Below are 23,985 nucleotides of genomic sequence, written 5' to 3'. Positions count from 1 at the left end.
ACAGATTTGTTTCTTGTATTATAAGGGCTTTATATAATTCACTTGTAAGACAGAGTCCTTCAGTAGCTTAACCAGTAACTCCTTTCATTTCACGGTCACTTCCAGTCGACACGAGGATTATTGTTCTCGATTTTCAGCATCAGGACCCCTCGAAGACCACTTTCTGCTGTTGCACGGTTCACTGGAGCTCCCGAGTTACAGGATTCTCAAGAGGTTTGTTTGACTATCTTGTACCAGCACGTGTACATAATTTCGTACCTTTGTTGATATATTCGTCGAAAACTTGTTGGACGTTGCATTAAGGTGAAAATTGCGGCGTTGTTCGCCAAAGAAAATAAAAGATTCATTCATATTGAGGCACAATTACGGTGTCTGGTTACAGAATTATCGAGACAGCTGATATGTCTCGCTGATAAATGGCCGAAACTACTGGATATCTGCCAACTGACTGGTCCAGAGAGTTGAGGCCAGTGTCCGATGTTTCATTGAGACAGTCAAGGTGTATGGCGGAGGAAATCGAGATGACAGGTGATTGGTGAAGGGAATAAAGACACCTGACTGATGATTGGTGAAGAAAATGAAAGCATCTGACTGACATAGGAACATATTTGCTGGTGACTGGTAATAGGACGAGGCGCAGACTTACAAATTAAGATCTGGTGGGAAGTAATTTCTTCTTTTTTAAGCATCATCTGTCGAACACTTTTCTTTTTCAAGTGTAACATAGAAATTAATTTTTTCTTTCGTTGGCGTTCATGAGCCTACATTATCACTTAAATTTCACATCTTATTTTAATATGAATAAGATTTGGCATCGTATAAAGCCTTTTAAGATCAAACGTATACCAGGGTTTTCCTTCTAAGCCAAACTCCTGCGAGACTCACCCCTTCACCTGACCTTCGGGCCGGAGTGAATTATTCCTTGGCCTTAATCTATGTTTGTCTATTAATGGGATAATTATAGACCTGAAAGTTGTGTTACCTCGAAACACGTGTAATCGTTTCGTCACTTTGATTTTTTGGGTCATTTCCCTTTTACAGATCTCTCTCAGGTCTTCTCCCTAAACACAGTGAAAACCGACTCGTTTACTCTCTGAATACCAAACAACTCACCCCTCAGTTTAACCTTCAGTAAATGTGTCACCAAAATACTTTTGTACCGTATATGGTAATTCAGTGGTCATAATACCGAGGAAATATAAACGTGTATCGATATATAATTTTTATGGTAAATTGCGAAACTTATGAGAAGGGTTTAATAAAGGTGGAATGAAAAGAAACAAGTAAATTAAACCGGTGATGATTGGTTTAGTTTACAGGGAACAACGAAAACTAGGAATTGTGTACCTGTGGTCCTTCCCTTGTACAAGACAACCCAGAGATACTGATAACTCGTTTATGTTACGACTGCAGCTGTATTCTAAAATATAAATATTAAGTTAGCACCTAACGATGGTAAAATACACACACACACACACACACACACACACACACACACACACACACACACACACACACACACACACACACACACAAACACAAAAAACACTCGGGCACATGAGCATTTACAAATACATGCACATACAAGCAGGATCATGTACACATGCACTCGTAAGCATACACATAAACAACAAACATGTACGTATATGTACCTACTGACATACAGACAAATAATAATCGATTATACACATGCACAAAACATGACATATACTTACATTCACACACACACACACACACAGAATCTGACACAAACAGCTGAATATAAGCAGTGGCCAGCGAGGAACCATAAGGGGTAACTGACCAATAAGATGTAGGCGAGGAGACTGACGTGGTGCTAATATTTATACAACTTCTTCATCACCGACGACCTACAGCAAGTGAGAGATAAAAACATGAGCTCAAACACAGACGGTGATCGTGTCATTAACTCGGCTCTCAGGTGATAGAACAGATTGCAGCTGGTATGATCTGCGGCTGGTATGATCTGCAGCTGGTATGATCTGCAGCTGGTGGCAGATACTAATACGGTCTCTGGTTGTGCTGTCGAATTGAATCTTAATTTATCGAGTGACATTTATTTTCTCTCCTTAACTACAAGATGTACTCGCCGTAAAAAAGCAGGATATTTAATCTCATCAGGTAGCACAGCTTAAAAATCAAATTAGTGTTTTGTTTAAAATATCTTAGAAAAAAGGGGTTTTATTCGTCATTCTCCTGGTTAATCAAAGACATTGCAGACTGTCATTCTCTGCACTCATCTGCCTCAGGGGAAACTTAACGCTTGACACTACCCAGCAAGTGCATATTTGTAGAGGGAGAGTCCTGCCACCTTAAGTTACATACATTTAATCAGAATCGTCTTCAGACAAGAAGTATGTAACCAAAGACGAAGAGTTTTAATTGGTTACCAAATTACAATAACACAAACCTATTGCCTTGTGTTTACCTGGTGGATCTTGGCGGGTATGAAGACGGTCGACGGGGAATTGTTGATTTAGCCACCAGCTGAGAACAAAGGCTACTGCACCTATACTAAGTCCAGGTCAGCCAACACTTCACCCTCGCCCCCTTCCTCAGGAGAAAACAGTCTTCATTAGATTCTTCTTGGGTTACGACACCGGGATGAGACTTTAATCCCCTTAAGAAAAGGTTGATCTAATTTGTTCTCACAATTATTGCCACACAGTAATCAGATCACGTGATGGCCTTTTGGAGGTTTTTTAAGACAAAATTATTAAAAAAAAAATATCTAGTTTTTTACAGAATGACGTAAAATTCTCTTCATCACCAAACCTTTTTTGTATGTTTTTCTTATTTTTTTTTCGAGAAATAATGTGAGAGGTGATGTGAGCAAGCATTTTCGTCAACTTCGTCTCACTGCTGTTCTGCTCCACACATGGGTCTCTTAATGGGTCAAGGCAGCTGGCAGATATATTCTTGATCTTACCTTTGACTTTAATTAAGAAGGATATGCCCCTGGTGCCCGCCTACCACTTTGTTCAGCTGCTGATTTATGTGGACAAGTTAGTGTCTATACTAACTAGCAGGTGATAAATGAGGACAAATGTTTACACTAACTAGCAGGTGATGAGGACAAATATTTACACTAACTAGCAGGTGATGAATGAAATATGTTTATACTTTGACCTGCACTGCATAATTGAGGACAAGGTCAACGTTTCCCCGAGACAAAGAGGCACCATGTACAGTACAGTATATTACTTGCTGAGTTCCCTAATTTTGTATTCGGTCCTGTGTTTGTGTGTGTGTTTGTGTGTGTGTGTGTGTGTGTGTGTGTGTGTGTGTGTGTGTGTGTGTGTGTGTGTGTGTGTATAAATGTTAAAAATGAATGTCTGTTACACTACATTTGCCTCTCTCTCTCTCTCTCTCTCTCTCTCTCTCTCTCTCTAACTGGGGAAGTTAATCTCCGCAAGGAAACTCAATACAGGCACCAGGGAATCTGTTGGCATAAGGACGCCTCTGCTAATAATAGTGAATAAAATAGTTAAAACACTTGTGCCTTTACCGTGTGTTGTATGTGTGTTCGCCAACATGCATGTAATTACACTCGTGTATATGCCTGCACGTTTGTAAATACAAGCCTGCATGAAATACACCATTGGAGGCCAACATACACTCTCAAACACACACATACATACACACACACACACACACACACACACTCACACACACACGCTGTACAGCTGGTGACCTTAAATTGGGTAATGGGTCAAGGTTAAACATGGACGGATTCGGTTTCCGTCCTTACCAACTCAACACTTTCCTGCCCTGGTTGTGCCAAGTCATATGTCTTCGTGTCACTCTCTCCCCCTCATACCAGGAACTTCACCGCCTCCCCCCACGGTGACCACATTCTGGGGTGATCATTGCAGGGATCATGTGGATTGATCTTAAATGCATAGTGAATCATGAGTCACTTCTTAACACCACTATGCTCCTGAAGCTAACTCAGATATTTTTTTCCTAATTAATAAATTGTAAGGAATTCGATAATATAAACAAAAACATTTAATTTCCCTTTATTATAATTCTATTAGAAATTAGCCAAAGAAAAGCTTATTATTTCCTGTATTCATGTAATTTATATTCAGTGTATTCATGGACTCAATAATCCTGAGGAAAATAGTTTTATATAAAAAAAATATCAGAGGAAATATCCAACCATGTGATCTCTTATCTGTGACACCTATTAATGACATCAGTTCATCAGTGTCCAAAACAATACTGGCAAGTCCTATGATGTTTATTCTCCTAAGATAAGTAATATACCATGTCTTTATTATCAGAATTTTATAAAACCGACATCTTGCATTTTGGGTTTTTGTAACTTTACATTATGACTCATGCGAAGAAAGTTTCTCTAAATAAGGTAGAGGAGACGAACAATGCAATGAGACTGACTGACCTGACCAACCTGACACAACAACGCTTAATATTTTCTTAAGGGGTTTTGGTATGTGAAGTTCCCCACACACCAGCTAGTGTCCTGGAGTCTAAGCTTAGGTTGTGACACTAAAGGAACACAACTCATCGTCTTTTAACCAGTTACTTGGAGGCGGAACAAGAAACCTTTTGGTGGATGTTGTTACTTTTTTTTATGTATTTTCGTGCTTCAGCAACTTAGATCTTTAATTATGATTTACTCAACCTTAATTCCTACACGAGGCAACAATTAGACATCAAGAAAGATTTGGGGTATAATTTTCGCATCAAACACCACTTCAAAAACACTGCGGGGCATTCACAACTATAACATATTGGCTTGGTCTTTAAATACGTAGAATAAAGAAATACAAAAGAAAGAAAGAAAGAAAGAAAGACAGAAAGAAAGAAATGAATAACACACTCGAATAACAAAGAAAAAGTAAGTCTCTCTCAGGGGTTACGTGGACACTGAACACATCATCAGGAGTTCCTTAGTGTATGTTTAGTCAGTTTACCATTGGGTGGGGTATTGAAACGGCGAGAGTCTTCAGTGAATCAGTCCACACCTCTTGTACCTCTTGGTTTGTTTAGTTGTCCTGCTGCCACCATCATCAGCCAACGACACTCAGCAGCCAGGCCAGGCAGGGTAGTAATCTCCCTCAACACACACACAACCACACACACACACACATACACACACACACACACACACACACACACCTTACCATAGAAAAATCGATTGGGAAATAACAAAAAAATTAAAGTAAGGTAAGATAACTATGTAATATTCGATGATAATTCAAAGACGGGAGTTGGTTTTCAGTAAAGTAATGCAAATGAAATCTTACATGACAGTTGGTTAGTTGTATCCTCGCTGTTAGTACACACACACACAAACACACACACACACACACACACACACACACACTCGTTATTGATGCTTGTGTGTTTCTAGAACAGATCACTAGATAACATCTTTAATTAATTCCGATTGGCTACACACACACACACACACACACACACACACACACACACACACACACACTCCCTTCATTCGCTGTCATTCACTCACTCCTACAGTAGTTATATATCTCTTCTACAATAGTACTCCTTTTAACAACCGACTCCTAATGTCCCTATCTGATTGAACACTGTCGCTTCATACAACTAGCGTTAGTGTACCCTCATGTACCAGAAGGGGAGAGGAAGCATGGTGTCAAGTGTTGGCCAATGTAAAACTCAACCAACTGAAAGACACTGCGGTTGGCTGTCTGGTATGCTGACCCTTTATTTTTACTGCTCGCTGACCACCTGCCTACCACCAACACTATTCTATATGATTTCCTCTTGAGATATTTTCAGCTTTTATGCACCTCAGATGAACGTCAGGGTACAGGTAAGATATTTTAGTGATTACTGAAGAATTGTGATTTAGAGTTTGTATTTTAATGTTTAAATATAATGAAGGAGTCTAACGATTAAAGTATATTAACCCCTTGAGTACGGTTTCTTAATCCTTTGATTACAATTACCTGTTTTCTTGAGTACGATGATGTTGTTCTTAAGAGTTTACTTATATATCGTTAAATAATCTCTCTCTCTCTCTCTCTCTCTCTCTCTCTCAATATTGTTCAGTACTCAATAAACACAATCTTTTCTCTCCTGTATTATCGTGAGAAGTTATTGTCGAGATGTTTGTTTGTACTGATTACAAACAAGACTCAGTACACGGTAAACTGTAAACAAAATTTAGAAAGCGATTGAAAAAATATCTATTCCATAAGTTTGAGATTTATATAAATACATTTTTTTCCTTCATCATCTGATTCGCAACTCGAGGATATAAACACAGAACAAATTTTAACCCAATATAAAACCTGATTTACAGAAAAAAGAAGGAAAGGGAGAACTTGTAATTACCCCCAAAATTAGTGTTATTTAAAGGGATTATTTCTCTATTATGATATATACACATTTATCTCTCTTATGTGTTGTTCAGTAGAGTATAGCCTCAAGGGTCTACTGCAGACTGCGGCATCAGAAGGTGAATATGTGTATGACTGCTCGGCATCAACTACCAAAGCAAACTCTATTTCACCACAAGTTACTAAATTGCCATCTCTCACCTGTAATCAGAACACATTTATTCGCCGGTGTACAAGCTTTGGCATATACCTAAGTGCATGTTTTATAACACGACTCCTCCTCCTCCTCAAGAGAACAAAAAATATCTAATATACAAAATTATAACGAAACTCCGTCCACGACCGACCTGGAAGAGAGGAATTTTCGTCGACAAAAGGGCGGCAGTTTTTCCTCCGTCGCTAACATGTCGCCAAAAAAAAAAATGTTACTTATTACTACTACTAGTGTTGATTTTTTTTTATCTTCTTGTGGTGAGACTAGTAGTAGTATCAGTAAGAGTTAGCCGACCACTATCACCATCATGAAGGAGATGATGGTGTCAATTATGGTGATGTAGGCAGTGATAATAAAAATAATATTGATTTTATCAATAATATTATAGCTACAACAATACTGATGATGATAATGGTAATGAATAATAATATTAATAATACAAATACTATAAATAATATTGATGGTGAGAATTTTATTATTATTATTATTATTATCACCTTCATCATCTTTATTATTACAGCTGTTTTCGACGTTGTTATTGCTATGTTAGTCTTACTTATTCTATAATACGACAATAAGTCTAACACGAAATCCTCAGTGGGTTAATATTTGGATGTGTTCATCTTTACTCTCATAATATATAACTTATTAAAAACAAATGAAACCCCTTAAGGATATCTGGTAGACGGAGTTAGCCACTGTCTTTATTTATGTAGAGTTTTTATGATGAATATATCAAACAAATAAACAATGAAAGAATATTATATGTGTCTTGAATTAAGAGTGTTGGACCTGTGGGACTACTACTTGCTTTACTAGGAGAGATAACTCCTCAATAAATGTCACCCCCCAGTTTCTGGCTCTAGTGAAAGTATCATTACTTTCTCATTATTTTGGTGACACCCAATTACGGAACGAACAATACATTCATACCGTCATGCATGGCTGAGTCCTTACAGAGCTCTGGGAAGCTGGTTGGTATTGGTGTTGAAGTCTTGTAGTCAGCTGAGTGGATTTTAAGATTATAAACAGTGTGGGTGTTGGCGGTGGCTGGAGTGTCCCCATCACCACAAGGACGTGTCGAGGTAATTGAGTGGACAACCAGGTGGACAGGTCAGGATGTAGGGCAGGAGTGAAGGGCAGGACGTGTCTGCCAAGGGCGTTCCCCTCCCGTGTGAGCTATGACTAGGCACCGCTCCAGGCCCCTCGCTATAAAAGATCCGCAGTCCCAGTCTCTGGCACCAGTTGCCCACCACAACACCCGCCATCATGAAGTTTGTGAGTCACATTGCTCTCCCACCGTCCAGAGGAACGAAAGATTACACTGTAGTGGAGCTGGTCAGCCATGTGGATGATCGTCTGTCCACTGTAACCTAATAAGAGTGTTTCAACATTCACACTGTAACTGACCGTTCACTGTTAACATTCTACACCTCTGATTGTTCAATGTTGTTTCAGTATTACGGCTCGTCCACCGTCACTGTTCTGTGGGTTTGATCTTTTATCTCAGCTGTATCCTGGAGTTCACTGCTCCCTCACTGCTGTGTTGATTTACTCACTGTCGCAACACAATGTAACTGGTCGTTTACAGTCAAAAACAAAGGTGAGACGATCATCCGCTCTGGCTGTATAATGTTGTTTGATCGACCACTGCCACTGTACTGTGAGGTTGACTGTCCACTCCCGCAACACTGCTGTCGACTGTCGCTCTCACTTCAAGGAGTATTTAGTCGCGCTCTGTTAGTGGGCTGCCGTATGATGTTAGTGCACAGTATGAGTTAAACTTTACCGTCGTTGTGCAGTATTTCTGTACATCTGTTCTCTTCTTACTGTTCACTGTCATTATGCAGGGATACAATAAATTTAGCGTGAGTGACTTTCTCTCAAGCAGGATAGTATGACAGGCTGGTTACCAGTGTTACTAGAGACCTGTAATAATATACAACTCATTGGTATCTGAACTGAGTTCCAGGAACTATTATTTCACTAAAATTTCAGAATCATAATGTCAATTGTTGAATGGCGTCATATTACACACTACCCTGACGAGTCCTGCTTGTTGGGACAGCCACTGCTCGTATACAACATTAACGAAGAATAATTACTTTTCTCAAGATAATCTCTCACTGCAGGTGCTCCTCGCCGCCATGGCCGCCGTGGCCGTCGCCGTCCCAAGACCCGACTATAAGGCCGCCGACAGCATGGAAAAGAAGGATGTAGTGCCCATCATTCAGGACGACCGTGTCCACGAGGAAGACGGAAGGTACCACATCGAAGTGAAGACTGGAAACGGAATCACCATCTCACAATCCGGTTCACCTGAGGGAGATTCAGGAGCGATCAGCAAGGCTGGAGAATACTCGTGAGTGAGACTCATCTCTCTTTACTTCATTAACAAGAGGTCAACATAAGCTCTCAGGGCAAATATTAAACTCCATTTTCCAGGGATGTTTGACAAGACTGTTGGTGCTAACTTGCGTCTGCTTACTTTCATGTCGAGGGAAGTTAAACATTATTTGTTCATCATTTTTTGGACCTCTTATTAATAAACCCAGATTACTCAGACTTTTTTCAGAATAGAATTATATACGTGTTTTCGAGTTACTGGCGGGATAAAAGTAATACTCACTGTCCCACATATCCAAGAATTTAGTACTATATTCCATTCTCTTCATAGTATTATGTACTGTAGTCCATTCGCTGAACATCTTTTTTTCCACAGTTACACCGCCCCTGATGGCACAATAGTGAGAATGAAGTTCGTTGCAAATGCGAACGGCTTCCAGCCTGAGTCTGACCTGCTGCCAGTGGCCCCCGAGTTCCCCCACCCAATCCCCCAGTTCGTGCTGGACCAGATCGCCTTCGCAGCTGCAGAGGACGCTGCCCGCGCCCGCGCTGAGGCCAGTGCGCCTTCCAGTAAATATAGTAGCCCAAACTAACTCCTGTGAGACGATAAACACCCGGTTCTACTGATCAACAAACACACTCATGTATTTATTGTATTTATTAACACAAAATGAATAATATGCAGATCGAATAAATCTGATATATACAAAAGAATTTCTTTGTCTTTCATTTTTGGAGAATGTATCGAAAGAGTAATCAAAGCTTCTAGTTATTACTGTTGTTAGTAAGGGTTAAATAAAGACCCCTGAACAGACCTGGAAACATAACACCCAATTAATGTGTAAAGACGAGACTTCGGTCTTTATCTTGTTAACACGAATAAGAATTTCCCGTTGTTAAAATATCAACATCTTCCACGGGAAATATTCGCTGTGGACGCATACGTCTATTATTTAAGTAAATTCTAATCTGATGCAATATGAATGAGGTAAATCGAACATTGTTACTGTCGTCTTTGCCGTTGGTAAGACGAGATGTAAGCTTAATCTGACAAAGCTGGCCATAAAGTTTATATATAGAAGATAAACCAAGTTTATTTACGCTCTGGATTAGTGAAGATACTGAGAGGCGGGAGACTGTCAGCACGTCAGCCGAAGTAAAAGGTCCGGTCGCTGGTGCACTGAACTCGTCTCTATTATTCATCCTGCCATCTATAAATATGTCAGGAGGCTTACCCAGAATACCAAATATTATGTCTAATGAAAAACTGCCGAGACAGAATTCTTGATACATTGTTTTGACCTGAGACAATGCATAATGTGATGTAATATAGAAAGTACAGTTGTGGGTAAAATTCCTTAGACACTTTTGACAATATGTAGCATCATCCACTTGTGATGCAGGTAAGGGGGATTGGGACTTGGTCATCACCCAGATTTTTTCTTTGTGTTCTCAAATGTCTTTCCATGATATCCTACCATAACGATAACAATCGGTCACTAACTATAAAACAATCCCTTACTGACTCACACATGGATACTAGATATTGCTAAGTGTGGAGGAAATCTTTGATGACCAGAGAATTTACTTCATCAGGAGAGAGGTAAGTGTCCCTCAGATTACGAAATGAACATCTCCAGAGGCCTTGTGAGGCAACCTGAGTGACTAACAACAGTGTTTAAGTCTTATGGTGTCATATTAACGAGGTCTTTAGTGTAACATTATACTGAGTGATGTCTCTGACTATCTAATTATCTATTTAATCGATTTATCTACTTGCTTATTATCAATTCATAATCTTGTAGACTCTCAATCTATAATAATAGGACAGTGAATGTATTTTCTATTTTCTATTGTTATCATACAAAAAATAAGACTCAACAACTATGCTTTCTGAGATATAATGATAACAACATAAAACATGTGATGACGACGCTGATCCAACCACAGATTCTCTCACGTCACTAAACAAGTTCAGCTTCAGTCTTAGATATCTGAGCTTTAGACCCCGAGGAACAGTGAACATCTACGTTGACACATTGTCGTGTTATTGTGTATCACCTGCTGGTAACGGGACCAAATGCACGTACAATAAACCTCACTTGAAAGAATATATTATTAAGGAGTTGTAGTACATCATCGTAACCTGGGAAGCTGACGTAACATTATGGTTTCATATATGTGCATATACTGTACAATCGTGTGTCCATAATCGAGTATACACAGTAAGAATATATAAATGAACACACACACACACACACACACACACATACAGAATTACAGGGAAGGCTAAAGGGAAAAATACCTTAGACAACTGGGAAAATTATTTTAGCAAAAAAAGTCAATAAAAATCTACAAATACATTTTCAGCAAAGTAAAAAAAGTATAACAATTCTTTTTGAGGTTGTCTATGAAAGTTTGGCTCTTGGACATAAATTAATATTTGTTAGATAGAGTAAATAGTTCGTGAATTATTATGTATATCGAATTAGGTGTGAAGCATAGAAATAAATTAGTCGAACTTGGTGACTGTAAGAATTATGTTGTGTGGACCTGAGATATACAACTGGTTCTGTCTTTAAGAACTTTGTCATAGATGGAATGGCAGTTTTGGGTTTTACTTTTAAAAGTAATTAAGATATGGGTGTCTAGAATGCAAGAAATCTGATAATATATGCATACTGTATACATCATGACGGCTGATGAGTTATAAGGCATATAGTTATTGCGTTAAAAGATATCTGGGAAAATAGCTGACCTTTGAGTGATACAGCACAACACTCAGACACAAGCAAGTTCACCTGGACATTTACAGTAAAACTGGTTCAAGTTACAAACACAATTTTTACCCGGTATGTTGTGAGGTTCCTTGAGAGGGGCAGTGACCATTCAGTACGGTGGGTGACACTGTGTCCAGGAGGAGGCGTCTCATAACATTAACACGTAGAGATGCGGACCGACGGAGTCACAGAGGAAAGATACATCAGTGAGATAGTTCCTCTGCACTCCACCTACTGCTTTCCTCTTCCCGACGTCACCTTCAAGAATCAAGGTTCCTTCTGCGGAAAATATGTATATAAAGAAAAACAGAAAAAAGATAAATTAGTGTATGGTGGAAATCCAGCAAGGAGATATAACGAGAAATAAGAGAAGAAAAGGAGAAAAGTCTAAAGTGAATGATAATCAGGTGTATGAAGCAGAATAGTGATATTATGAGAACAAAATTGAAATCAGATATCGAGTGAATCACTGTGTTATCAGATACTGGATGATAGTCTGAGATATCAAGAAAGTACTGCTGTGGTGAGGAGGAAGACGGTACACATCAGTGATACAACGAGGGAGATCGATTCCACTAAACTGTACATAATGCTTTAGTGAGGTTGATTCGAGAGCCCATAACCCGTAAGACAACTCAGGTAAGCTAATGACTAATAATACAGTACAATAAATGTCGATGGTGTTTACAAAAGCACTAATGTTTGGTCTTTGCCTAAGAGTCGGCCGTGTACAGTGTCTATTCATTATAATGGAGACATATAATTTTCTCCCCATGTATCGTGCATCTACCTACTCACTCCTCGTCATCAAAACAAGGTGATTATATTGATAGCTGGAAGATTACCGTCCAATTAGATTTTTTCCCCCATAAGTTCATTACATTTACCTTGGGGAGATTACTGTTCATTTATATTTTGGTCACAAGTTAATTTCTCTGTGGGGAAATTACTGTACAATAATATATATATTTCTTATTCTTTTTACAGGTATTCTCTTTCATCATGACCTCGTTACTCAGGATTGATACAAGGCTCTCTCAGCTTACAAAACCTCATTCCATCACCAAATAATCATATCCTTGGATGATTTCGCGGCGGATAATGAAAAGGAGGATGATGCCACGTCCTCGTCAGCACCTCCCTCCTTATCTTTAACATTAGACGAGATAACACTCAGATATTCTCACATTTTCTTGAAACTTGCCGAGGATGTTAAGTCCTTGAAGACCTTAAAGGAGTTCAGTAGTTGGTGTTATCCCATGAACACTGGTGGTTTGGTGGCCAGTTTAATTCGTCCACTTTCCATCGGCTACAACACTACCTGAAGATTGTACAAGTTTACGAATATTCTCAGGTGGCTCATGACGGGGTACTGGGGGGCATTGCATGTTACTCTTTTGGCCAACGCTTGAAGTTAATGTCTAGTTAAATATATAATCATAGAGAAAGAACAACTGTACGTATACTTATGAAACTCTTCGATGGAGTGTGTTGTGTTACTCATGGTGTTACTACTGGTATGTTGTGTTACTCATGGTGTTACTACTGGTATGTTGTGTTACTCATGGTGTTACTCTTGGTGTGTTGTGTTACTCATGGTGTTACTACTGGTGTGTTGTGTTACTCATGGTGTTACTCCTGGTGTGTTGTGTTACTCATGGTGTTACTATTGGTATGTTGTCACTTATGGTGTGTTATGTCACTCATGGTGTTACTCCTGGTGTGTATGTCACTCATGGTGTTACTCCTATGTGTTATATCCCTAACTTACTTAATAATTGTTGCAGTATTATGTAATAATAAATGTCGAAACTTATTTTGTAAATTCTACTACGTAATAATATAAATAAGTTATATCAACAACAGCAGTAAAGTTATTTATGTTACTTATGCTGTTATACATAGACAGTGAAGATATATAAACTAACACTCACTTGATTAAATATAACAATATCTCTTAGACAATTTGGGTTCAGAACTCACAGAACAGAGCAGCCAGCGATGACGAGGACTTTCTGAACACTGACAAAGCAAACTTAGAAAATCACATGTCTGTAACAGATTTCCAAACAGCCAATCACATTGGACTTTCATGACTAAGGTTAATTTAATTGGTTATGTAAGTCGAACTTCAACGCCGAAGGATTCGGGTTTGGTAATAGATAAAATCCAATAACTAACGTATTTTAGTGGTTACTGAATCAGATCTAAACCCTAAAGAGACCTATAATTTGATGCTAAAACAAGATGGGGAAAAATTATATGATCGTATTTAACGGGACACACACGATTCTTTATTTCTGGCTAAGTTATTAAATAGTATAAAAAAACATCTCACCTTATCTTGTCTCCTCACGACATTCGCTTGAAGTTACAAGACGAAATTTGTGTGTCTTGGTCTGCTCAGGAAAACACACATATGTACAGTATCTGACGATCGTACATACACCTCAAGATGATCACCAGCCTTCAGTCATCCCTTCTCTACCTCTGATAGTTACACTTTTCTCAACCAAATTCCTCTGTTCTCTACATATACACAAAACTAGCTCTACAAGTTTGCCTCATTTACATACAGGTAAACAAGTACACCATTGTTGTTGTTGACGATGCTTACTTCACCTTGAGATTACAAATACCTGAAATAAGTTACAAAAAAACACATGAAAGGGGGGAACTCTGTCTCGAATTACATAGGGATGAGGAGAGTGAGCGTGTGGGGTGGAGGGATGGGGGAGGTTATGTGGAAAGAGAAAGGGCTGTTTGGGAGTAGGGACATATGGGATTTGAGAGAGAGGTGATTGAGTTTGGGTGTAGTGACCTGACGAAGGGCACGTGGGAATGGGCATAGAGGCATCGAGGAAAGGACACACACACACACACACACACACACACACACACACACACACACACACACCTCTGGACCTAGACACACCCACGAACCTAACAGGACTTGGGAGGGTGCGTGTGATAAGTTAATTTTCAGTACCGCAGAGTTTCATGGACCCACCCTAAGGTATTTCCTCTCTGCCTAACACTCAGTTTATCCCAGGTGGTGTGGGTAATGTTCTAAGGACATCTGGTATCATATCCTCTCAAAGGTTGTCTCTGTAACTACCTCTAAAATATGTACCATTCTTGACGTGTATTTGTATAACGTTCAGTAACTTTGAATTGTGTTTTTATTATTATTATTATTATTATTATTATTATTATTATTATTATTATTATTATTATTATTATTATTATTATTATTATTATTATTATTATTATTATTATTATTATTATTATTATTATTATTATTATTATTATTATTATTATTATTATTATTATTATTATTATTATTATTATTATTATTATTATTATTATTATTATTATTATTATTACCATTATTATTATTATTATTATTATTATTATTATTATTATTATTATTATTATTATTATTATTATTATTATTATTATTATTATTATTAGAATGAGACTGAGATAATATTTCATGTATGGGTTATTTACCTGTACATATAATTTACACCTGTTGAAAAGATGTTTTGTCCAAATTAATTAGCTTTAAATACACCTAAACATAACTGAATTAAAGGTTACAAATTCATCGTCTCCTTTCATTGTACATACAAGTGAAAATGTATTATAATTTGGAACTGTAATTTTCTATAACAGGATTTTTCTGTATCTTTTGTATATGTTAATGAGACCAATAGAATTAGTCGTAGTTAATATGACCTGTAATAATTGGCTACTCACTTATTAACTATTTATGTACCTTAGTAAACTGAGTCCATCACTGTTTACACTTACTCTCAATATCAGTAAATCCTTCGCTGACAAACCTCTTGATTTACAGGTTATTTAGTCAACTGTGTAAGGTATCAGGTTCTAATGCTACTGACTCAGCATTAATTCTTAGCTTACATAGATATTTAATCCTATAAGGAGATTTAAGATTCTGTTCAAGCTTGTAAAGTTTTGGTACGTGTCAGAGCCTGTGGTCGATAATAATTTATAGCAGTAGGGTAATAGTGATAGATTGTATTATCCTCACCATACAAGAAGTCGAGAGAGAGAGAGAGAGAGAGAGAGAGAGAGAGAGAGAGAGAGAGAGAGAGAGAGAGAGAGAGAGAGACCGATAATCTAATCCTATATGTAAAGCCGAGGTCAGCGTGTGTAAGGAGGCAGAATGGAGTGGAGAGGGTAGGGGCACAAGGCCGCTCATTGTGTAACAAGAACACCCCCTCGTCCTACCCCCAGCAGCTTCATGTCGACGTTCCAGCCTTACAGAACCACGAGGCAACATTCTTTACAAAAACACTCTTCCGTTTACTTCAGCTGACGCACAGTTCCCTTTGTTCTGTTGTGTGAGAACAGCTGTGACGAGTGTTGTAGTCTTCTGCCACACACAGACTCATTCTTGACCTGGATTTTTCCCAGTTTGATAAATGAGGTCTTGTCGTTTACTACTTCCCTGAGAGGTACTGAATCCATGACGGTATTGGTCGTAAAGCTCAGAAGTGATATGTTACTTGTTGACACATTCTTTACCCATCTAGGACAATGGTTAACTTGATGATGGTTTAATATGTTTCTATTAGATCTCTCACAACTGAAGACTAGAGGATGATAGTCAACAATATATTCTCATCTTAGGACAGGGAGGAGAAGAGACGAACTGTGAACTAAGATAAAAAAAATTGGTTCATGAAATTTATTGTCATCTGGCTGGGACAAGGTGTGTGGGAGGTTTGGATGGAGGTGTGTGACTCAGCGTTATGTTAATTAACCTTGGTCTCGTGTTTTTACATAATTAATTGGAAACCTGTTTATTGAGAGAAAAATAATTTTTTGATATTTCAATGGATTTTCCTCACTTGAAGACGGAACCGTGAGAATTCTTGTTCTTTATTATTATTATTATTATTATTATTATTATTATTATTATTATTATTATTATTATTATTATTATTATTATTATTATTATTATTATTATTATTATTATTATTATTATTATTATTATTATTATTATTATTATTACTATTATTATTATTATTATTATTATTATTATTCAAAGAGACAAAATTTGAATATATTGATACTGATGTAATAAAATAAACGTCAGAGTCTCACCCTCCCCACAGGTGTCTGGTTACACGTCTAACCTTTCCGGTACGTTAGTATGTCTGATGAAAACAACAATAAGAGTCCCTCTGTCTACCTGAGACTCCAAACTAATGGTACAAGTCTTCAACTGTTTGTCTACTCACAGGGGTTAAAAAAAATCGTTTGGCTGTTTCGTCCTGACGTCTTATATAACGAAGATAAATAGATAACAGTGCACTATATCACTGTATTGACTTTACCTGTATATCACACGTTACTTCTCTCCCCTTATACTATAGATTACCTGAGGTTACCTGAACAGGATCAACACCAAGATTCCTTTAGATTATATTACGTCAGAATACCTCAAGGTGGTTCTTAGTCCAGTCATTTTTTTATATATACACGGCCTTCCAAGGTGACCAGGAGTGCCCGAAGTTGGATTACCTTTGTTGATGACCTCATTAGTTCTCCAGTTATCAGTGGTTTTCCACATTTCACTCTGAACAAGCAGCATTCTCCTAAGTATACTTAACATTAAGCTCAGAAAGTGAAAATGACTCGGGTCTCTTAGAATTGCGCTATCATATATATTTACCAACTAAATGTATCAGCAAACTGACCCGACTTGAGACGACGCCAAGTTGTAGATCTTGGACGTCTGCTCACCGATCATGATATTGGTTTGTGTTATAGGACAGGCAGAGCGGACGGTGTTCATCATCATCAGAAAGGGTTACTTAGGTTGACCACATCTTTTGATATCGCACATCATGCCTCTAGGGTGTACAACCAGCGACAATCATGAGTATGTGACTGTCAGTATTGGAAATGTACCCAAAACTAGGACCACAAATCCGGTCAGTCATATAAATACAGTAATTCGGAAATGAAATGAAACGAAACTAATTTAATTTATGTTGACTTATCCTAAAGATCATAGGAGAGTATTAGTTACAGTTTAGGGTTAGTCTCATTGGTTCATGTCGTCTGGAAGAAACTAATCTCGTGTAGTATTCTAGTTCATGATTTTATATATTTTCAGCACTGAGCAACTGGTATCCGCAGTGTGTTCAGGAAGTTGTGTGGCCAGAATGTTGTGTGGTCAGATTGTTGTGTGGCCAGCTCTTGTCACTGCCCCTTGCTGCGTCACTCCCCTCCCCACTGAGCCGAGTCCCCCACGTTACAGTTTACACAGTCTACGGCCTCGACACTCACAGCGGAAACACCAGCAGCCGTCATTCACCAGCAGAACGAAAGCCTTTAAAACAATCAACCATTCTCCATTGAGCAATAATTTAATTCCATTCATTGGTATTATTTTAAGTTTTTATTGTGAAAATAATAAAATTGCATTTTAATGAGCAAATCTAAATGAGAAAGAGAGAGAAAAAGAGAGAAAGAGAAAGGAATGATTTACATAAATGTCTCTGAGATACAGAGATGGGAAGGGCAGGGAATCGGTGAAGGGCAAATCAGGGTTGACCAAGGGCGTCTCCTCGCCTGGGTCAGTACCGAGAAGACCTGGTGGGTCACCACTATATAAGCTCCAGGGACCATCTCCAGGCCATCAGTTTGAGACGACGAACACCACCATGAAGTTCGTAAGTGTACAGCGATCCGCTAAGGAACTTAGTAACCTGCTAGCGAAGACTTTGATGTTTATAAGTCTTGGCAAATGTTCCTGGTGTTCAGTGCCTAAAAGCTAAATGACAGTAATATAATGCGTATACCAAGTACAAGTAATAGGTTTTAGCACAACATTTATTCATATTTGAATTTATAAAAAAATGCATTTTAGCATACGGAAACACACGAATCATGTCTAAACATTTCATAGTATCATATAACATACATAGTCATTGATCAGATCTTTAAAGTAATTTGCATACATACAGAAAATCTACAGTGTATTTTAATTAAAAATTAATAAACAAGAATCTTCTTGTTACAGAATATGTAATCTAATGTCTAGTAATTGGTGTCATAAAACAACACGAATTAAACAACTCACTCGTACGAAGATTTACAGAAACGAGACAAAATTCAGCAGTCACTTTATTACCTCAGATGATCCTCGCCGCCGTGGCCTCCCTGGCTGTCGCCGCCCCCCAGTACACCCTCCCTGAGCCCAGCTACGTCGCCCCCGCTGCCTCCAGCAGGGCTGTCTCCATCGACAGTGTGGAGGTTATACCTATCCTCAGGGACGACCGCGTCCACGAGGAAGATGGAAGGTACAGCGTCGACTTAGAAACTGGCAACGGCATCGTTATGTCCCAGTCTGGCTCTCCTGATGGTCCAGAGGGCGCTGTGGTTAAGGCTGGTCAATACTCGTGAGTATATTTAATGTTCTTATGAGTTCTGATTCCTCAAAAGCTTTCATTGTTACTCATAGCATCACGAGTAAGTTTAGTGAATTAAATTATACATTCTTCCTCCACAGCTACACTGCTCCTGACGGCACTCTGGTGGAGGTGAAGTACGTCGCCGACGAGAACGGCTTCCAGCCCCAGTCTGACGTGCTGCCAGTGGCTCCCGCCTTCCCCCACCCAATCCCCCAGTTCGTGCTGGACCAGATCGCCTTCGCTGCTGAGGAGGACGCTGCCCGCGCCCGCGCTGAGGTTGCTGAAGTCAGGGCCTCTGCCTCTGCCCCTGCCCCATCCCGGTCTTATGGTCAACCCCAGTAAATGAAACTTTTAAATAACTTCTAAACACTTCATTCATTCAATAATTTATTGTATATAATATACATATTGTACTATGTAATAAAAAAAATACAATTTCATTATACAAGAGATTTTTTTGTTACCACTTTTTTCCTGTTATAAATTTATTAGATGGTTTACTCGATATATGTCCGGGAATCCCTTGAACGATCACCTGAACAAAGCTGTTTACTTCTGAATTTTAAAACAATATAATAAAAATGCGAACTTTCTGTCCACTAACACTATTCCCTGTAGCTGCCACATAATTCAACCACACGCACTCTTGATTCTACCGTGTGATTCTATTGCCTTTAACCTCAGTTCTCCCACGCTCTCTGACACTACTAAATATCAAAATTTTCCTCATAGAATAATTTTTATATTTACCTTTTATGAGTCCCGGGGTGGATCTTTCCGTTCTGTTATTACATTCCTTTTTACAACAACATGCTCTGCCAACTGCGACTTGAGATCCTTATACCTTGAAATGGTGTTTGGTACTTTAACTTTACAAGGGAAACAGATTCTTAAAATAAATACCATTAGACTCAGCGTGTTGCCCCTGCCTATCATCAGTGTGATATTTTGAATAAAATGATAAACACAAACTAGAAATCATAGATACTATTGGTTTTAACTTCTACTATAGCTGATTTTGATGACTAGGAGTTGTCTTTTGAGGATCCGTTTCTATCATGCTCCTGTTTCTTGTGCCTCTATCACCCTCAGCCTGATACTCACCACGCCTCTCTTAACCACGTGTTTTGTATCTTAACTCTTATCTTCAACTGTATCTCGTCCCTCTGGTCGATTCATTCAAGGCTCCTCTGGTCGCCCTCCCCCTCCTCCTTCTCGTCGTACCAAGTAAACAAACTATCTTCGTATGTTTTCTCTTATTGTTGTTTATACACGTCACTCCTGCCTCTTTTACTTGCTCTAAAATCTTCACTTTCAACCAGTTTCTCAGTGACACTCTCAATATCTACTAAAACAAGTACATCTCAGTATTCTTGATCAACATCTCTTTCTTCTTCCTCACTGCTCCATGCAATAACAACTACTTCAACCTTATTACAGTTCGTTTATCCCGCTCTCATCCTATCCCCTCACTTGCTCCTAAAAATCTCCCTCTTTCTTTAACACTGCTCGTAAACTAAACCTGTACACCTGTGTCAACTCCTCATTTCTCCTAGCCATAATCCTGATCGTATCTCTTTCCGTTTTGCTACCCACCATAACCTCCATCCTATCAGCATTCACTTTCAACCTCTTGTTCTCATGACTCTCCGGCCACTGCAACACTCTTCTCTGTAGCACTTTTTCTTTTTATACCGTTTGGGCCAAATATTTCCCAATCATGAGTTCCCTAACAGCCAATATATTGATGTTGTCACTGTATACCTCTATCATATCAACTATCACTGAGCTGTAATTCATTTGGGCAATGTTTCCCCTACGCCTGTAAATCAACAAGTGTGCACCCCTCTTCCTAAGCTCGGTATTCACACTGAAGAATTAATATGAATCACATTTTATATACTCTATCCATCTTCGTATCTCCTCTCGAATCCGTAACCGTCCAGCATATACCCGTATACATCTTACCCCAAGTGTTTGTTCAGGACCTCACCAATGTCTGTCTTCTCTCCAGCCGGTACCTGTTTTACTAGATCCCTGAAAGCTTCCATCGTTGTGCAATCCTTCTTCCGTTACCAGCTTAACTAACATCATCCTATCAATAATCCTATTAACTTGTGACAAATTTTCTTTCATCTCCTATTTTAGTATCAATCAAATATCGTCGAAAAAAAATATCTATCCTTAAGCTGTATAATTTAAAATAAAGTGAAACCAAAGCTTATATAAACATCCCCAAAGACCTACCAAAATATAGACTCAATAAACATAGCTTAACAGAAAATTATGACCAAGACAACGATAGAAACTAAATCTAACACCGTCTAAAGTGACAGTATTATTGTTTGTAAATAAACGTGGGCAAAAATGTGGATAAACTCAAGACAAACAAGAGTCATTGAAATAGTTAAATAAAAACACAGGCCAGTGGAGGAAACATGGCCATTGAGTGTTGGCCATATGTGAAAATTCATAAACATCCAAAAATATTTAAACCATAATAAGAATTTACCGAATTAAGAATCAGAGTCACATTTCTTATAATACATGTAAGAAAGATTCATTCATATATCTTAAGCAGTTAAGGGTTTATGGTTAAATAAATTGACAATGAGGACTTAACCCCCTCAGCACAAAGTCATCGTACTCAAGAAATTTGGTAATTTTAAAGCAAGGATTGAGACATTATACTCAATGGATTTCATAGTAGTGCACAATGGTTTAAGTTTTCGTTCTCAAGGGGCGAGGATATGCAGAGTATCGTCCTCGAGGAGTTAAGGAGATGTTCCCACAATCACTAGTGTATTAGCTAAATTAGATCCGAGTGTCTTCCTCTTGTTTATGTGAATTGTCAATCAATCAAACAAACACGGTCGGAAGACGTTTCAAGACAGAGAGAGAGGGATAGGAGGAATGGTGTAGGGAAAAGTTTCTGAGATAAAGAGCTGGGGAGGGCTGGGCATCGGTGAAGGGCAAGTCAGGGTTGACTCAGGGCGTCTACTCGCCTTGGGTCAGTACCGGGAAGACCTGGTGGGTCACCACTATATAAGCTCCAGGTACCATTTCCAGGCCATCAGTTTGAGACGACGAACACCACCATGAAGTTCGTAAGTGTACAGCGCTCCGCTAAGGAACTTAGTAACCTGCTAGCGAAGACTTGATGTTTATAAGTCCACGGAAATATTCCTGGTGTCCAGCGCCGGAAAAATTTAATTACAATTATTTTGATCATAAAAATTAATGATTTTTAGCACAGCATTTAATATTCAATCATAATTGTATTTATGAAAAAAATAGCACAAAGAAACACACGAGTCATGTGTAAACATTTCATAGTATCATATAACATACATAGTGATTGTTCAGATCCTTAAATTTGTATACATATAGATAATCATACAGTATATGTTAATTAAAAAGTTATTAACAAGAATCTTCTTGTTACAGAATATGTAATCAAATGTCTAGTAATTGGTGTCATAAAGCAACACGAATTAAACAACTCACTCGTACGAAGATTTACAGAAACGAGACAAAATTCAGCAGTCACTTTATTACCTCAGATGATCCTCGCCGCCGTGGCCTCCCTGGCTGTCGCCGCCCCCCAGTACACCCTCCCTGAGCCCAGCTACGTCGCCCCCGCTGCCTCCAGCAGGGCTGTCTCCATCGACAGTGTGGAGGTTATACCTATCCTCAGGGACGACCGCGTCCACGAGGAAGATGGAAGGTACAGCGTCGACTTAGAAACTGGCAACGGCATCGTTATGTCCCAGTCTGGCTCTCCTAATGGTCCAGAGGGCGCTGTGGTTAAGGCTGGTCAATACTCGTGAGTATATTTAATGTTCTTATGAGTTCTGATTCCTCAAAAGCTTTCATTGTTACTCATAGCATCACGAGTAAGTTTAGTGAATTAAATTATACATTCTTCCTCCACAGCTACACTGCTCCTGACGGCACTCTGGTGGAGGTGAAGTACGTCGCCGACGAGAACGGCTTCCAGCCCCAGTCTGACGTGCTGCCAGTGGCTCCCGCCTTCCCCCACCCAATCCCCCAGTTCGTGCTGGACCAGATCGCCTTCGCCGCTGAGGAGGATGCTGCCCGCGCCCGCGCTGAGGTTGCTGAAGTCAGGGCCTCTGCCTCTGCCCCTGCCCCATCCCGGTCTTATGGTCAACCCCAGTAAATATCCCTTGACGTCATGTAATCGACTTATGAATCTTCGCTGACTTTTACTTATTTATTGTCTGTATTTATATATATACGAGTATGTTAAGTGAAGTGTAAATAAGATGGTGTTCTTTATGAATATATGCATTCATACCTGATGATTTCCTTTTATTATTCCATGTGATGCTGTGATATATGTGGACTGTAGAACAACTGAGACCTAGTTTGCATTTTATGATAATTGAGCCTGTGTGTGTGTGGGTGAGCACCTTGTTGTTACATTACTGTTACCCTTTGTAGATGGAGGTGAGGGTGGAGGTGTAGGGTGGAGGTGGAGGTGGAGGGGTAGAGATAGATGTGTAGGGAGAAAGAAAGACATGTGGACTCTTCTGTAGCTTTTTTTGTCCAACTCAGTGTTCACCTTTACCGACCTGACTGAAATGAATACCCCGCTTGAAGCTGTGTTAATCAATAACATTCAGTGAACTTTTTCTTACCTTTTGAACATTATAAAATCCTAAGACTCTTCCTTTATCATTACTTTCGTTTTTATTTCTTATTTTCATTAGGATTTTCTGTGAGTTAGGCGATTTTTCACGCTAGTTAAGAAATAAAGTAAAGACTGGTGAAGACGAGCCAGGAAAGAGGACATG

General features: G+C 38.9%; 2 protein-coding genes across 2 annotated transcripts; both read left to right on the top strand.

The window, feature by feature from the left end:
* The first annotated feature begins 7,770 nt into the window (after positions 1-7,770).
* LOC121863658 (cuticle protein AMP1A-like) lies at positions 7,771-9,645 on the top strand. Its single transcript, XM_042362411.1, has 3 exons — positions 7,771-7,863; positions 8,718-8,947; positions 9,308-9,645. Exons 1-3 carry the CDS (start codon positions 7,855-7,857, stop codon positions 9,522-9,524), a joined length of 456 nt encoding a protein of 151 aa, XP_042218345.1. The 5' UTR covers positions 7,771-7,854; the 3' UTR covers positions 9,525-9,645.
* An 8,587-nt stretch (positions 9,646-18,232) lies between these two features.
* On the top strand, positions 18,233-23,490 carry LOC121863553 (larval cuticle protein LCP-17-like). Its single transcript, XM_042362247.1, has 4 exons — positions 18,233-18,427; positions 18,894-19,156; positions 19,267-19,496; positions 23,335-23,490. The coding sequence occupies exons 1-4, from the start codon at positions 18,248-18,250 to the stop codon at positions 23,346-23,348; spliced, it is 687 nt and encodes a 228-aa protein (XP_042218181.1). The 5' UTR covers positions 18,233-18,247; the 3' UTR covers positions 23,349-23,490.
* Positions 23,491-23,985: the final 495 nt, after the last annotated feature.

The sequence above is a fragment of the Homarus americanus genome, unplaced genomic scaffold, assembly GCF_018991925.1.
Source record: "Homarus americanus isolate GMGI-L3 unplaced genomic scaffold, GMGI_Hamer_2.0 scaffold41366, whole genome shotgun sequence".
NCBI classification, from domain to species: Eukaryota; Metazoa; Arthropoda; class Malacostraca; order Decapoda; family Nephropidae; genus Homarus; species Homarus americanus.
Note: the sequence above shows the minus strand (reverse complement) of the source record. Positions and strands in the feature narration are given on the sequence as shown.